Genomic DNA, 17,719 nt, shown 5'->3' on the forward strand with positions numbered 1-17,719 from the left:
ATGGTTGCGAAAACACATTTGACCTCTTAGCCACAAATAATCCTGATCTAATAGAGAGCGTCATGACGGATACAGGTATTAGTGAGCACAAGGTCACTGTAGCGAGGCTCAAAACCATATCAACCAAAACCTCTAAAAATAAACGCAAAATATATCTATTTAAAACAGCAGATAAAAATTCGTCTGATGCCTACCTAAGAGAGAGTTCCCATTCCACCCAAACTAATTATGTAACTGTAGACCAGATATGGCTCAAATTCAAAGATACAGTATCGACAGCTACAGATAGATTCATACCGCTAAGTTAATAAGAGACGGCACTGATCCACCATGGTACACAAAACACTTCAGAACACTGTTGCAGAAGCAACGTAAAAAGCATGTCAAATTCAGAAGAACGCAAAATCCCCAAGACTGGCTAAGTTTCACGGGAGCTCGAAATTTAGTGCGGACGTGAGTGCGAGATGCTTTTGATAGTTTCCACACTGAAATATTGTCTCAAACCAAAGAGATTCTGGTCGTATTTAAAATACACCAGTGCCAAAAACAGTCAATACCGTCACTACGCGATAGCAATGGGAATGTTACCGATGATGGTGCCACTAAAGCAGAGCTACTAAATACAGTTTTTCGTAATTACTTCACGCAAGAAGACGAAGTAAATACACCAGAATTCGAAACCAGAACAGCTGTTAGCATGAGTGACATAAAAGTCGATATCTTAGGTGTTCAAATGGTTCAAATGGCTCTGAGCACTATGAGACTTAACATCTGGGGTCATCAGTCCCCTAGAACTTAGAACTACTTAAACCTAACTGACCTAAGGACATCACACACATCCATGCCCGAGGCAGGATTCGAGCCTGCGACCGTAGCAGTCGCGCGGTTCGGGGCAGAAGCGCCTAGAGCCGGTGCTGCGAAACAACTCAAATCACTTAAGAAAGGCAAGTCTTCCGGTCCAAATGGTATACCAATCAGGTTCCTTTCAGAGTATGCAGACACAATAGCACCTTTCTTAGCAATCATATACAACCGCTCACTTCACGGAAGGTCTGTTCCTAAAGACTGGAAAGTAGCACAGGTAACATCAATATTCAAGAAAGGAAATAGGAGTAACCCATTGAATTACAGACCCATATAACTGACCTCGGTTTGCAGTAGGATTTTCGAGCGTATACTGTACTCGAACATTATGAATCACCTTGAAGAAAATTACTTATTGATACATAACCAACACGGATTCAAAAATATCGTTTTGTGCAACGCAGTTACCTCTTTATTCCCATGAAGTAATGAGTGCTGTGGACGTTCTGAGGAAAGCACCCAGTAGATCAAAAATTCTTTGGGTAATTCGGTTTTAGAACAACTCTCTTAATTCTCTTACTTAGGCGTTAACAAAAGTTTTGATTTTGACTCTGATACTGAATATGAAATACATGGATTCGAAAATAACTGTTGTACCATTAGCAAAACACTGGGCAATAAAGTACAAAAAGAGCCCATCATGAAATTGTGAAAAGTGATAGTGGTTCCTGCATTATCCTGTGGAAACGAAAGCTGAGTTTCCATGAAGAATAAGAAAATAAAATTAAAGCAGCGGAGATGAAATTCCTAAGCAGGATCTAGAGTTGCGCTACAAGAGACACGTCAAGCGAACGTTATAGAACAGAATTAAATATTTTCTACATGAATGATGAAACTTCAAAACTATCATGAACATTGGAGACAAAACCTCATGAGAATGCCAGGACACACAATTCACCAGAACTTCTGGAAGTACAAGCCTGATGGGAAAAGAGAAATTGGAAGACTTGGGAACAGATGGCAATGATTTTGTTTGTGAGTTCAGAACAGGCAAAAGCCTAATCCTTCAAATGAAGAAGATGGCGATAATGATGATGATGATAATGAGTTTTGGTTGCCTACATGCCTTAGCAGGCAAAATGCATTATGTCATCAGTGGTCTTTGACCTCGACCTCATGACATCAACACTCCTCTCCATCAACTCCTCCATTCTCTCTCCTCTCACTTCTACTCTTTCCTCTCTCTCTTCTCCTCTTCCCATCCTTTTCCCTCTCTTGCCATCCCAACCCTCCCCATACCACTCATCTCCTCCAAGCAGAGCCTAGTATTTTACCTGCCAGTGAAACGAAACAGCCCTTCGCAACAAAATATTTTAGTGGTTCAATCACATCTTCATACCCTTCTTACGCTCTGCCACCTCCGCCTGTTTCTATGTTATTTCTCGGAAATATACTAATCAGAGAGTTTTGTACATCAATGCATGTATCATTCTATTCTCGTTATGGTGATTGTATAAATTATAATGTAATCCACGTGTTTTGCTTGTTTGCATGCAGCCAAGTCTTTATTCTGAGAGCTGTCATATTATGTAAACTATGCAATGACAGCAAGAGACGGAATATTACGTCTGGTATGGAAACTCAGACAGGCACGATAGATACAGTTTTTTAGATCATTATATTATTATGGAACATTACTCTGACATTTGTACTGATCAGCCAAAACATTACGACCACCTATCTAATAGCTGGTATGTCCACCTTTGGCAAGAACAACAGTGGCGACACGTAGTGGCGTGGAAGACATGAGGCCTGGCAGGTCACTGGAGGGAGCTGGCCTCACATCTGCACGACAAATCACCTAGTTCCCGTAAATCACAGGGAGGTGGGCGATGAACTCAGTCACATCCGAAACATGTTCGATCAGATTCAGATATGGCTCGTTGTGGTGCCCGCACGTCAGTTGGAACTCGCCATTGTGTTCCTCGAAACACTCCATCACACTCCAGGCCTTGTGACATGGCGCATTACCTTGCTGGAAAGTGCCACTGCTGTCTAGGAACATGATCGTCATGAAAGAGTGTACACGGTCTGCAACCATTGTATGATACTCCTCGGCCGTCACGGTGGCTTGCGCGAGTTCCCCTGGCCCGTGGATGCCCAGGTGAATGTTGTCCAGGGCATTCGGAGCCGCCGACAGGTTGTCGCCATCCCACAATGCAGGTGGAAGATGACGGATTCGCGCCGTCCCATCGGCATGGTGAGGAAGGTATCGGGATTCAACAGACGATGCAGTCATCGACATGTGACCATTTCAGTCACAGTTGCCAGTGTCGTGGTGTTAACATTGACATATGCACGGGTTGTCGGCGGCAGAGGCCCACCGCTAAGAAGGGTGTTCAGTGCACTGTGTATTCAGACACCTGTACTCTGCCCAGCATTTAAGTGTGATGTTAGTGCTACCACAGTTCGCCCTCTGTCCTATTTAATCAGTCTGCCCTGCCCACGATGTCTGACATCTGTAATGAGGGGTGAGACTGCACCGCCCCACAATGTCTGGACGTGGTGTTACCTCGGTTTCGAAACATGTTGGAGACACTCACGACAGCGCTGCTTGAACACCGGACAAGCCGCGCAGTTTTCGAAATGCTCGTGCCGAGCTTGCGGGCCGTCACAGTCCGAGTGAGCTCCTAATTGGCTGCACTTAAACAAACTACGTGTGTTACACGCTCTTTGGTAACTGAACCCTTTGTCAGTTGTTTCACTGGTAGCTTTTGGACGCTTCACTCAGCTGTAGCTATTCTTCCATCGAAAATAATTCGTCAATTAAAAGCTCGTAAGGAAACACGCGTTCTTATTGATGCAATAAACTGCTTGCTGTTGGGTAAATACTCTCCTGTTATTTCTAAGTCTTTTCAGGCTTTAAATATGAAACATGTTCTTAGAGAGTACATAAGAAAATTGAAGAAATCTGTAGACCTAAATTTTATTTCTGAACGATGACTACCGGTAATTTCGGTAAGGACTGGACCAGGGGTTTACAAACTTTCATTCACCTTTATATTACACAGTTTTGGTGACCATTAAATTTAACAATTTACTCAGTGACTAAGTATCTTTGGAAATATGGTCACCACACAATTTTACAGTATTAATAAATATGAACAGCGGTTATGTGTGCAGTGATTTAACAGACAATCAATTAACATGGAATTCATTTAAATCCAAATGAAAACAGATCAAATTGTTAACTATAATTATAATATTAATTTAGTCTTCGGTAAGAACCTTGCAACAGAATTTTTCATCAAAAACAAATATTAAGGCTACAACCCCGTTACAGAACAAATCAAGGTCTAAACTTACGAGGAAGAACAATTTCCGGTATACAAACGTTCAGCAGTACACGAATATTACATTGTCATTAATGAACAGGATAATAAGATTTTCAATACAGCTCCCACAAAGGGAATTTTAACATACAGGAAGAACAAGCAAATAGTGGTCCCAATAAAGGTATACAGACTAATGGCCATGTTATTAACTGATCTCTTGATACATAGGACTAAAGTACTCTTGAGGCGCTTGGACATATCCGATAAGTAACTTAACTTCTATCCTGGAACTGACAAACGATACGGCGTGTCTCAGTCGCAGGTTCCGCCACAGAACCACGCAACCTCTAGCGTGGGTGGCCGCTTCTCGTCCGCATCGTAGTCGAATTCCGTTCGGCCGGCTACGAAAGTCCAAACAGGAAAGGAGATGCACAGAGAAAGTTGGCCAAGCGATGCGCAACCACCACTCTGGGCTAGGACTAATGTAATCGTGAGGCGGGTACCTGGCGTACAAACCGTAGACCAGTGCATTGAAACAACAAGGTTAAAGACAGCATACAAAGATCAGGTGTAACAAATAAGAACGCACTAAATAATTTATCAAAGGATTCAGCACTTTCGATCACCCTGACACACTGACTTATAGTCAATCGCAAATTCAAACCGAAACCTGAGAAGCAATGCGTGCTTACAAATGAACACACAAGAACCGTATTACAATTAATAACAAGGCCTACTCCATCGCTAACGCGAACCGAATGAAACATTAAATATGATCCCAGGTGAGCCTACTTATCCTAGTACAGTACAAATGAGCAATGATTTAAAAATACAAAGATAAATTTGAAACCAGAAACACTTACATGACCAGATTTGATTATTATCCTGCCTTATTGCAGAGCCATACGAAAGCCAAGATTTATGAACTTGAGTAATTCAATGCAAGAAGCACTTAATCTGTTATATTAAATGTCGCATACGGGAAGGGAGAGACCACAGTCAAACATTTTAAGTTTCTGAGCAGACGAAACAGATAAACAAATATATCACCTGCTTGCGAGTTCACAAAATAGTCTGCACCAGACTGCAACAGATTAAATCGAGACAAACAAATTGGCAAAATATATAAAGCATAAATTTAGTAGCATGACAAGTCACTTGACGTCACTGCTCGGGAACAGGCTAACGGACCAGTCGCTCCCCTCACCCCGTTGCAGCACACAACAAACGGTCTATTCAAAATGTTGCGATCACATTAGAGACAAGGCCATTGCCGTTGTACGTGTGGAGGCGAGAGCATATGTCAGTCGGAAAAGAAGCAATCACCATCACCCAAACGTGTGACTTGGGTTCCACATGTGGTAATCTACTGACATCAACCCACGAGCTGCCCTGCTGGACTCACGGCGGACAGCAGCAGCCCTTTCTCTCTTTTTCCCCGCCTCATCCCGTCCCTCGGGCCTAACTCTCGGCACCCTGCCAGTCGCCAGCACAGTGCGTCAACACCCGTTTGCCACGCCCTCGTGGACAGACCGTGCACTTACGCGAAGAATCGATAGCCGGAGAGCCGCAATGACTCAGTGTCACTACGGTAGCCCGCTGCAGAGGCCTTAGTGAATGTTTTATATTTTTCCATGTTCGCAGATATCACTGAAACGTGGCATCCATTTGCTTTAGTCAGGTCTCCCACTCATTCACGTAGGTTCATGAGAACAAAATATGCATCGTAATTTGATAGACAGTAAAACACGACATTCACCATTAAATTAGGTTTAAAATGTGCACGGTAATTTGATAGATTGTAAAACGCTACGTTCATCATAAAATTAGGTTACATTCATTACAATGTGTGTGTGCATGTGTGTGTGTGTGTGTGTGTGCATTGGTGACTGAGGACAGTGTACTGAACAACATTACATCAGTATTTTCTTCATTTGCAGATTAATAATTATAACTATTAGGAATAGTATGCTTTTAGGTTGGATATTACCTGCAAGTACGAGGATCGAGAGGAAGCCATTGCCGGCCTTTGTGGCCGAGCGGTTCTAGGCGCTTCAGTCCAGAACCGCGCTGCTGCTATGGTCGCAGGTTCGAATCCTACCTCGGGCATTGATGTGTGTGATGTCCTTAGGTTAGTTAGGTTTAAGTAGCTCTAGGTCTAGCGGACTGATGACCTCAGATGTTATGTCCCATAGTGCTCAGAGCCGTTTTTGAGGAAGCCATTATTGGTTGTTTTCCACTGGGCAGCAGGTCAGAGCTTGAAGTGTGGGCACGTTGGACCTACAACAGTTAGCCTAACCTGACATGCATTATCCACTTAGTGATGCAGTTACAGCGATGCAGAAAACATCAGCGTCGTGACGTTTGTGGCGTGCTTGTGGAAAGGCTGTTACAGATAAAAAACAAGTAACTCACTGAATTGCATACGTTTTATGGTACCAATTATCACAACATCTGATCTTATATTCCTAACACTATAGATATACAGGGTGTTTCAAAAATGACCGGTATATTTGAAACGGCAATAAAAACTAAACGAGCAGCGATAGAAATACACCGTTTGTTGCAATATGCTTGGGACAACAGTACATTTTCAGGCAGACAAACTTTCGAAATTACAGTAGTTACAAATTTCAACAACAGATGGCGCTGCGGTCTGGGAAACTCTGTAGTACGATATTTTCCACATATCCACCATGCGTAGCAATAATATGGCGTAGTCTCTGAATGAAATTACCCGAAACCTTTGACAACGTGTCTGGCGGAATGGCTTCACATGCAGATGAGATGTACTGCTTCAGCTGTTCAATTGTTTCTGGATTCTGGCGGTACACCTGGTCTTTCAAGTGTCCCCACAGAAAGAAGTCACAGGGGTTCATGTCTGGCGAATAGGGAGGCCAATCCACGCCGCCTCCTGTATGTTTCGGATAGCCCAAAGCAATCACACGATCATTCAGGAAATTAAAGACGTCGGCCGTGCGATGTGGCCGGGCACCATCTTGCATAAACCACGAGGTGTTCGCAGTGTCGTTTAAGGCAGTTTGTACCGCCACAAATTCACGAAGAATGTCCAGATAGCGTGATGCAGTAATCGTTTCGGATCTGAAAAATGGGCCAATGATTCCTTTGGAAGAAATGGCGGCCCAGACCAGCACTTTTTGAGGATGCAGGGACGATGGGACTGCAACATGGGGCTTTTCGGTTCCGCATATGCGCCAGTTCTGTTTATTGACGAAGCCGTCCAGGTAAAAATAAGCTTCGTCAGTAAACCAAATGCTGCCCACATGCATATCGCCGTCATCAATCCTGTGCACTATATCGTTAGCGAATGTCTCTCGTGCAGCAATGGTAGCGGCGCTGAGGGGTTGCCGCGTTTGAATTTTGTATGGATAGAGGTGTAAACTTTAGCGCACGAGACGATACGTGGACGTTGGCGTCATTTGGACCGCAGCTGCAACACGGCGAACGGAAACCCGAGGCCGCTGTCGGATCACCTGCTGCACTAGCTGCGCGTTGCCCTCTGCAGTTGCCGTACGTGGTTGCCCTACCTTTCCAGCACGTTCATCCGTCACGTTCCCAGTCCGTTGAAATTTTTCAAACAGATCCTTTATTGTATCGCTTTTCGGTCCTTTGGTTACATTAAACCTCCGTTGAAAACTTCGTCTTGTTGCAACAACACTGTGTTCTAGGTGGTGGAATTCCAACACCAGAAAAATCCTCTGTTCTAAGGAATAAACCATGTTGTCTACAGCACACTTGCACGTTGTGAACAGCGCACGCTTACAGCAGAAAGACGACGTACAGAATGGCGCACCCACAGACTGCGTTGTCTTCTATATCGTTCACATCACTTGCAGCGCCATCTGTTGTTGAAAATTGTAACTACTGTAATTTCGAAAGTTTGTCCGCCTGAAAATGTACTGTTGTCCCAAGCATATTGCAACAAACGGTGTATTTCTATCGCTGCTCGTTTAGTTTTTATTGCCGTTTCAAATATACCGGTCATTTTTGAAACACCCTGTACACACACACACACACACACACACACACACACACACACACACATATATATATATATATATATATATATATATATATATATATATATATATATGTCAGTTTTTCTGTAAAAGTAAACCGGTGAAGTAATTGAAGTAAGCTAAATGTTGTAGAAATGGAAAATGTGAGAACAGGAAAGGCAGCTAAATGCTGTATATATGTAAGATGTAAACTGAATTTGTAATCTGTATTTTATGTATGTCTTTGTAATATTCTGTAATATATTGGGCTGCTTGAACAAATATACCAGACACTATATTCCATCTCCTGCTTACATTATACAGGCAGGATGATTCTTTAATGATGTCAAAAACTTTTCAGGTTGATGTAGAAAGGTAAATGTATCAATCTGAGGTAAGGCAGCCCTGTCCAGAAAAGAATGAGCCTAAAGTCACAAGCGATAATTGTTCTTATACTTCGGACAGTGGAATACACGCACCAGTACATATTACCCATGTTCTCTGAAAATGTACCACTTGTTATTCGTCAACCCATGTGGTTGCAATGTGATGAAACCCCACGTCACGTTGGACTGAGGGTTTGTGAACACTTGGATCAGACAGTCTCTGGAAAAGGCACTCGATTTCTTCTTGCTAGGTCATGTGAAAAATCTTGTCTATGAGAGGGCTGTCGAGACTGAAAAGAACCTCCTGTCAAGAATTCACGCTGCCTGCAACACTGTTCAAACGACACCAGGAATGAAACTTCCTGGCAGATTAAAGTTGTGTGGTAGACCCAGACTTGAACTCGAGACCTTCCTTTCACGAGCAAGTGCTCTACTAACTGAGCGACCCAAGCACGACCCGATCTCACTGCTTTACTTCCGCCAGTACCTCATCTCGATCCCAGTTTCGAATATTGGTCCGACACTCAGTTTTAATCTGCCAGCAAGTTTCATATCAGCGCACACTCAGCTGCAGAGTGAAAAATTCATTCTGAAGACACCAGGATATAAAAACGGCTACGATAGATTTTTGTGCGACAATACCACGCTTGCAATGACGCTGTTGGATACCATTCTGAACAACTATTCTAAATGTAGCACCTAGTCATACTTGTGTACGTAAATGGGATTGATTTTTACTGTGCCAGTGACAGAATTTTTCGGTCTCTCGGACTTCAAGTTACATGCGTCGTTACTGGTCCATCAACATTGCAAATAATGTGAGAATATTCATAGGGAATTCTGCGTCATGACCAGAGGTCCGAAGTTGGGGCCCTTAGTGTGACTGTTGCACGAGTGTATGGCGGAACTTGAGTAGATTTTCGCTAATAACTTTCGAGTCAGACAGCAGCAGCTGGCAGAGACAGAAGTAGCAACAGAGAAGTAACTGAATTAGTGACTTTTACGAGTTCATAACCAGGAGCGAATTGTATCATCTCATCTGTGTGCTTTAATAGTTTAGTTTCTTGAGTTCTGTTAATTCAATATCTAATAGACACAGTTCTAGCGTTTTCGTTTGCCTCAGAAAGTAAATCGAGTTTGTGATATATTACAAGTACGTAATCGGGAGCGAATTATTTAGTCTCACCTGAGTGCTTCGGTAGTTCGGTTTTTTAATCTCTGCATATTAATCTAATTTATTAGACACAGTTCTTGCGTTTTCGTCAGGGTCTACAGTAGAGTTCTGCAGCACGCATCGATAGTTCGTTTGCCTTAGTAGTGTAGTTTTCCACGGTCTTTAGTACGGATAGGGACTGTGACTGTTGTGTGCGGATGCGAGCTGAGTTGGTGACAATTCGCTCTCAGCTCGAGGCTATGATGGCTTCGGTTACATTGCCTGAAGAGCTGCAGTGGACGATCATCACTGTTGTGGGCTGGCCGTGGGGATCCAATGGACGTCCAGCAAGTCCAAGTCCTCTGATCGGTCGTCACCAGCGGCCAGCCCAGTCACTGCTCTCACTGAGGTAGACCCCTCACCCACGGTCGAGTGGGAGGCCGCCTCGGGGTGAGGCAGGTGGCGAAAGACTTCCCAGGGGGCCACACGTAAGGCGTCCCCAGTTAGTCTGACAAACAGGTTCCAGGTGCTGTCTGAGGTTGACATAGTCCCTTAACCAGATGCAGTCGCTTGGCCTGTTTCAGAGGAAACCTCTCAGCCTGCAAGATCTGGGCAGTAACAGAAGGTGGGATTATTGGTAGCGGGGAGCTCCAATGTTAGGCGCATTATGGGGACCCATAGGGACATGGTAGCAAAGAAGGGGAAGAAAGCCGACGTCCACTCCATGTGTACACCAAGTGGAGTCATTACAGACATGGAAAGGGCCCTTCCAGATGCCACAAATAGTATAGGGTGCAGCCAACTGTGGGTGGTGGCTCACATTGGTGTGTGTTGCTTTGGATCAGAAAAGATTCTCTCTGGTTTCGAGCGGTTAGCAGAAGTGGTAAAGACTGCCAGCCTTGCTTGCAAGATGAAAGTAGAGCTCAGCATTTGCAGCATACTCGACAGGACATATTGCGAACCTCTGGTGCAGAGTCGAGTGGAGGGTCTGAGTCAAAGGCTCAGACGGTTCTGCAACTGTGTAGGCTGCAGATTTCTCGACTTATGCCATAGGGTGGTTGGATTTCGGGTTCTGATGAATAGGTCAGGAGTCCACTATACGCAGGAGGCGGCTACACGGGTAGCAGGGGCTGTGCGGCGTGGACTGGGCGGTTTCTTACGTCACAGGGATCTTGGGAAAACACAAAAAGGGCCGAACATAGGAAGAACGTAGACAGAGGTACCGGCAGTATAATAGTTGAAAGTTGTCGTAGCTGTGTTGGGAAAGTACCATAGCATCAAGTGCTAATAGAAATCGGTAATGCTCAAATCGTTAGAGGCACTGAAAGCTGGCTAAAGCCGGATATAAGCTCAACCGAAATTTTTGTGAAAAACCTAACGGTGTTCCGAATGGACAGGCTAAATACAGTTGGCGGTGGCGTGTTTGCCGCTATTACAAGTAGTTTATCTTGTCGCGAAATTGAAGCAGGTAGTTCCTGAGAGTTAGTATGGGCAGAGATCATTCTTGGCAACAGGAGTAAAATAATAATTGAATCCTTTTACCGACCTCCCAATTCGGATGATACAGTTGCTGAAAGGTTCAAAGAAAACTTAAATTTAATCTGAAACATGTACCCTACTCATACAATTATCGTTGGGGGCGGCTTCAATTTACCCTCGATATGTTAGCGAAAATACGTGTTTAAATCCGGAGGTACGCATAAAACATCATCTGAATTTGTGCTAACCGCATTCTCTGTAAATTATTTCGAGTAGTTAGTTCAAATGGCTCTGAGCACTATGGGACCTAACATCTGAGGTCATGAGTCCCCTAGAACTTAGAACTACTTCAACGTAACCAACCTAAGGACATCACACACATCCATGCCCGAGGCAGGATTCGAACCTGCGACCGTAGCAGTCGCGCAGTTCCGGACTGAAGCGCTTAGAACCACTCGGCCACACCGGCCGGCAGTAGTCAGTTGATGAGCCCACACGAATAGTAAACGGCTGTGAAAACACACTTGACCTCTTAGCAACAAATAATCCTGAGCTTATAACAAACACCAGGGATTAGTGAATACAGAGTTGCCGTAGAGAGATTGAATATTTGTAACCCCCAAAGCCTCCAAAAATAAACGAAAAGTATACCTGTTCAAAAAAGCAGATAAAAGTTCGCTTGACGTCTTCCTGAGAGACAGTCTCCAATCCTTCCAGATTTGCATTTGGAAAACAAAGTGAGGGAGGCGCTTTCAGGATGTCTGTTTTGTACGATAAAATGGTGAAAGGCATGCTTCACATTCCTGAAGACGACTTTCTACCAGGTACTGCTGTTAAAGCCCCCTTTGTCTTCATACGAGATGAAGAGTACCTCCTTCTCAGACACCTGATGAAACCTTTTGCCAGGAGAAATCTTGATTGCTCGAACGAAAAGTTCAACAAAGTTCTTTCACGAACTAGAAAAACTGTTGAATTTGACTTTGGAATTGCGGCTGCAAATTGGCGATTACTAAACAAACCAATTGAAACGAAAGTAGAGACTGCAGAACTGATTGTGAAAGCTGTTTGCGTTTTACATAATATGACTGTGGACAAAGAGAATGTACTGAACGATGTGGAGTACAGAGACGTACTTCCTGGAGTTCAGCCATCAAGAAGAAACAATGCAGCTCCTGCTGAAGCTACCGAGATAAGGAATCTGTTTAAGCGTTTCTTTAATGAATAAAATATTGTGTAATGCAACAGACAATATGCTGCTTATGTTTTACATAAATAAGTAATCTGTTTCAGTGTTCGTTTAATGAAGAAAGTATTAAATTGAAATGCAACTTACGTGTTCCACATTTCATTGCAACTTCTTTCCACAGTTTATCCAGTATGAAACGGTTGTTATGATCTGCATGCCTCTGGTCCCAGATGGCGTTCCGTTCAAAAACAGCTGAAATAATCATTTGCTTCTAATCTTCACTTACTGTTTGTGGCCTGTACAGAAACTACATCCAACAGACAATATTGTGCGCGATGGGACACGGAAGTACCACGTGCGCAACAAGCTGTCAAACAGCGCTCTGCTCGAGTGACCTTGAAGCAGCCAATCACAGTACAAGTTTCAGGCCGGGCGGCGATGGTCGTAGCGCGAAACACAAACCAGCTTGATATCATCGCTTGGCGAGGATCGTAGCGAGTAGCGAGCAGCTAGCTGCGCGAGCTGCGATGGTGCGCGCTAAATGGGGCGATAGGATTCTGTGGGTTTGATTCATCACCGCCGTGCCATGCTGGCGAGCAGCGAGGTGGCAGCATAAACGCGCCCTAACACGGATGCGTGGATGAGGATGAAAATTCGTTGTAAGAAAAATGGAATTCGGTAAAGGCGATACGATGTACTGCAGCTGATTTCCCGAGATGTTTTCGTTTATGGAAACGTTTTAGATAAGAGTGTGCTTCCCACACTGTGCTAATATTTTGTAATCGGACCCTTTTCCTCTAACAAAACTTAGGTTCTCTGAACACCGGAATGTCCAATGACACGTTAACTGAAACAAATGGGATGGATATGTTGGACTAGACCCTTCAGACCACCACGGATTAGGTTCTAGCTTAACCATGTTTGTCTGCTGCAGGGCAGATCATTTTGCACGAAAACCTGAAAACGACTACGTACCGTGCTTCAGAGAGAATAGACACACTTAAACACCTACTGCATTATGATTTAATGGAGATTATTTTCCATAAATTTTGCACTGTATCACGGCAAGAAAAAGTGGTACACGCTGTTATCTGCACGTATGACGGTTTTCAAAGGAATGGTAATGGTTAGCCACAGACATTTGGACACAGAGCGTAATATGCTAGAAAATTTTAATGATCATTATATGTGAAATAGAGGATATCGAATTTATAATTTAATAATTATTTGGCTGTTATCGTAAGTAATGTAATTAGAACATGAAATTTTTAATATATATGTAACTGACTGAAGCGCTTTTTCTGTGCAGATGATGAGGAAACAGAAAGAATAAAAGCTGCCATCGAAGAGTTCAATGATTTCACCTGTGTGAGTTTTCGGCCTGCCACGGAGAATGACACGGATTATATTGTTATAACTGGTAAGACGGACGGCTGCTACACGACGATTGGGAGAGCAGGCGGCGAACAGGTGCTTAATTTGGAGCCTCCGGCCTGTGTTTACAAGAAAGGCTGTATATACCACGAACTCATGCATGCCCTTGGTTTCAGTCATGAGCATAATTCACCTATACGTGACAAATACGTTCGAATACACACGAAAAATATCGCAAAAGGTAAGAAGAATGGAAAGTCTCTGAGTAGACTTATTATTTTAATTTTATCGCTTGTCATAGACTCATTCACTGGGTTGTTTCCCCAGTTATCGGGTGGACAAAATAATAAAAAATGGTTCAAATGGCTCTGAGCACTGTGGGACTTAACTTCTTTGGTCATTAGTCCCCTAGAACTTAGAACTACTTAAACCTAACCAACCTAAGGACATCACACATATCCATGCCCGAGGCAGGATTCGAACCTGCGACCGTAGCGGTCGCGCGGCTCCAGACTGTAGCGCCTAGATCCGCTTTTTTTTTTTTTAAATAAAACCTTTATTAAAAAAAAACTATGTTACAGATTGGAAATACATACTAAGTTACATGAAGTTATTTAAACAAAACGGTTTGATCATTTCAATTGCGCTGACATTAAGGAAAGGCAACAGAAGATTGTGTTACTGACTAAATCACCAGAAAGAATTAAATTAAACATAAATACTTGAGAATGTCGGAAAGGAGATATATAATAAAGTTGACTAGCCTTCCAACTACACTTTCTGGACATTAATTGAAACAAAGCATTTGAAGTGATGAGATCTATATAATCAGTCTTTCACTGCAAAAATGAACAGGGCAATGTGCCAGCCATTGAATATTACATTTATCGGATAGAATCTTATGGTTTTAACCAATCGATAAGGAGATTTCTATACAAACTGTCTATTTCCAAATTTCTAGTATAAGCCAATAATGCACCTTTCATGTTTTGTGTTTGGCACTATTAGACACACAATCTCAATGTCACATAAGTTCTGTACATTAGCTTATAAATTTCAAGAAACTACTCTCTGAAGTAGAGAAAGCACACATCATAAATATACTGTAAAATCTTAAATAGTATCCTTAAGGTAACTACAACACATCACTGTCAACACAGTCTTCTTTTTTGTATTAACCAATGCCCATTCTTTCAAATACAATTTTTAGCATATTACCGAACTTTTTCTTGTGATTCGAATAGCTTCTAATTTTGTGGAACTCACACAGCATGTGTACCTTGAACTCTATGATGCTATCGGATCCTAATTTGTTAAGGACGTAGTTAACAAAATTTCCCAGCAACCAGTACACAGCGTTATTTTTTGCTTCTGGGAAATAGCGTGCTTCAGGCCTGTGTATCAATGACAGCGATATATACTCAGGGGACGTTCTTGTAATCAGAGCTATTTGCTCCCGGATCCACTTCCAACTATTCATGTGACCACTGCAAGTATATCGATGAATTACTGTGTCAACTAGATGGCATTGTTGACATAAATTTGTTTCACAGAGTCCGATTGCGTGCAGTCTTTCATTGGTGCTAACTATGTTGTTAACTGTCTTGTACCATGACGTTTTTATATTAGACGTGAGCACATTAGAACTAACGTTTTTCCAAATCTCAGTCCACTCAATGTTTGGAAACTGTCGTTCTATTTTGTTTCTTCCTTCGCTTTTCTTTCGTTCCCGCATTATGTCTCTCGATGTTAAGTGTCGGGACTGCCTGAGTTCGACACTGACATAACTAAACTCGACATAGAAAATCCTCACGTGCTGTAAGCGACTGTTGATATTCTGCACGTCAATCGGGGGAAGCAGGCTTGGAGGTTTAATGATCTCGAAAAGTTGGCTGGTTATGCTTTCTCGCGAGTCTCTTACTAAATTAACTTGCCTTTTGATAAAAAGAGCAGAGGCTTTATCCGTTACATCAGTTAATCCTAGTCCACCATTTTTAAGATCTAAAGTGGCTACTTTAGCAGGTACTCTGAACACTTCACCTCTCCACAAAAAATTTGTGATTTCGGACATTATTCTCCTCGCTATCATTCTCGGTATTGGAAACAGCTGGGCAGTATAATAAGCCTTAGCAAGGATGCATGAGTTGATATATTGTGTTCTTTGAACTTGGTTCATATATCGAGTTAAATTCTCTACAATGGCTCCTTGGACTTTATCTGCTGCAACTTTCCAATTTAAAGCCGTCATTTTCATAGGGCATGCTGTCAGGGTGATCCCAAGTGTTTTATGTTGTCGGACTAATTTTGCCCACTCGTCGTTGATATCAAAACCTCTGAGATTTAACATCTTACTTTTTTTCCGTTTGCATTGGCTCCAGATGCTCTACAGTACGAATCAGTCACTGTTGCTAGCGTGGTTACCTCGTCATTATTCCTTATAATGACCCCTATATCGTCAGCATAGGCTCTTATAACTGTTTTGTTTCCTGATAATGTTAAGCCTTTTAATGTAGCATGGACATGTCGGAGGAAAGGTTCCAACGAAATTGCGAAGAGCGACATGGACAGAGGACTTCCTTGAGGAACACCTCGTTGTATTTGCATCGGCCTGGATTGTTGACAATTCACCGCTATTTTAGCATTTATTCCAGTTGTTATGTTCTTAATCAACTGTATAACCCTATCGTTGAAACCTATTTTCTTCAATGTCTGTAGAAGATATTCATGGTTTACTACATCGAACGCCTTATAAAAATCTAAAAACAATAAAGCACACTTTATGTTTGTTACAGAAGTTATTGCAATGATATCCCTGAATTCCGCTAGATTTTGAAAAATGGTTCTGCCTTGCGCACAGTTCTGATGTTGACTAATAATTTTATCTGTAAGGCATGAAATTCTCTTGTTTATTATTCTAGCTATTAATTTATAATCAGAATTCAGCAGTGAAATTGGACGAAAATTATTTAAATCTTTGTTTCCATTATTTTTTGGCACCAGAACAATTTTACTCTCCTTAAACTCAGCCGGAATCATTTTACCCTGAATAACCTCATTTACAATGTCCGTGATTTTCGCACCTACTATTGGCCAGTAACGAATGTAAAACTCTGCTGGCAGACCATCCGGTCCTGGTGATTTTTTTGGTGGTGAGGCGCACAGAGTCTCATACACGTCTTCTTCACTGACAACCTCGAGAAAATGTTCGTTGTCATCTTTTGTCAGCTGTGGGGCTAGGATGTCAAGGAATTCTTCCAAGGAAGCATCACTACTTTGATGTACAGAATATAGCTCGCAATAATAGCGATAAATCTCGTCCATGATATCCTGCTGGGTTCTGAGAATCGTACCGTGTTTTGTTCGAATTTCTTCAATAAAAGTCCTTCTCCCGTTTTTCGTATGCTTCACTAAATGATATAGGGAAGTGGTTTCATCTGCGGACACCGAATTTGCCTTCGATTTTATTTTCAACCTTTCATTTGACTTCTCTTGATATTAAGTAACTTGGCTTTGACTTTTTTGATGCCTGCTATCCGAAGTGAGGAACCTGCTGAGACTTGATCATATAGATCTCTCAAAACGGAATAGTAATACTCTATAGTGCATTTCATTTCCCTTGCGCTCTGGGCACTGTATTGAATAAGAACTTTCCTCAACTTTGCCTTTGCCATTTTAACCCACCAGTCAATAGCAGTGGCATATCTACTACGGGCTCGCAGGCATATTGCCCATGTTTCTTTAATCAGATCTTCTAAATCATGATTTACTAACAAGGAAGTGTTCAAATTCCACTGATTCTTGAATCGGCGGACCGGCTGTCTTGTTAGATTTATGCAAGCTAAGACACTTGAATGGTCTGAAAAGTACGTAGGAATGGTTTCTATTTTTGTCACGGAAGTTACAAGATTTTTAGAAATATATAGTCTATCAATCCTGCTACGTGATGTTGCCGTGACATAAGTGAACTCAACAGTGGAGGGGTA

The 17,719-nt window shown here is 42.5% G+C and overlaps 1 protein-coding gene across 1 annotated transcript; it reads left to right on the top strand.

Moving 5' to 3' along the window:
• The first annotated feature begins 11,933 nt into the window (after nt 1-11,933).
• LOC126148062 (uncharacterized) lies at nt 11,934-12,401 on the top strand. Its single transcript, XM_049915735.1, has one exon. It carries the CDS (start codon nt 11,934-11,936, stop codon nt 12,399-12,401), a length of 468 nt encoding a protein of 155 aa, XP_049771692.1.
• Nucleotides 12,402-17,719: the final 5,318 nt, after the last annotated feature.

The sequence above is a fragment of the Schistocerca cancellata genome, chromosome 1 (genome assembly GCF_023864275.1).
Source record: "Schistocerca cancellata isolate TAMUIC-IGC-003103 chromosome 1, iqSchCanc2.1, whole genome shotgun sequence".
Lineage (NCBI taxonomy): Eukaryota > Metazoa > Arthropoda > Insecta > Orthoptera > Acrididae > Schistocerca > Schistocerca cancellata.

Bases quoted from the DNA above. Each gene is read 5' to 3' on its own strand.
- LOC126148062 (XM_049915735.1), top strand. From the start codon at position 11,934: ATGTCTGTTTTGTACGATAAAATGGTGAAAGGCATGCTTCACATTCCT.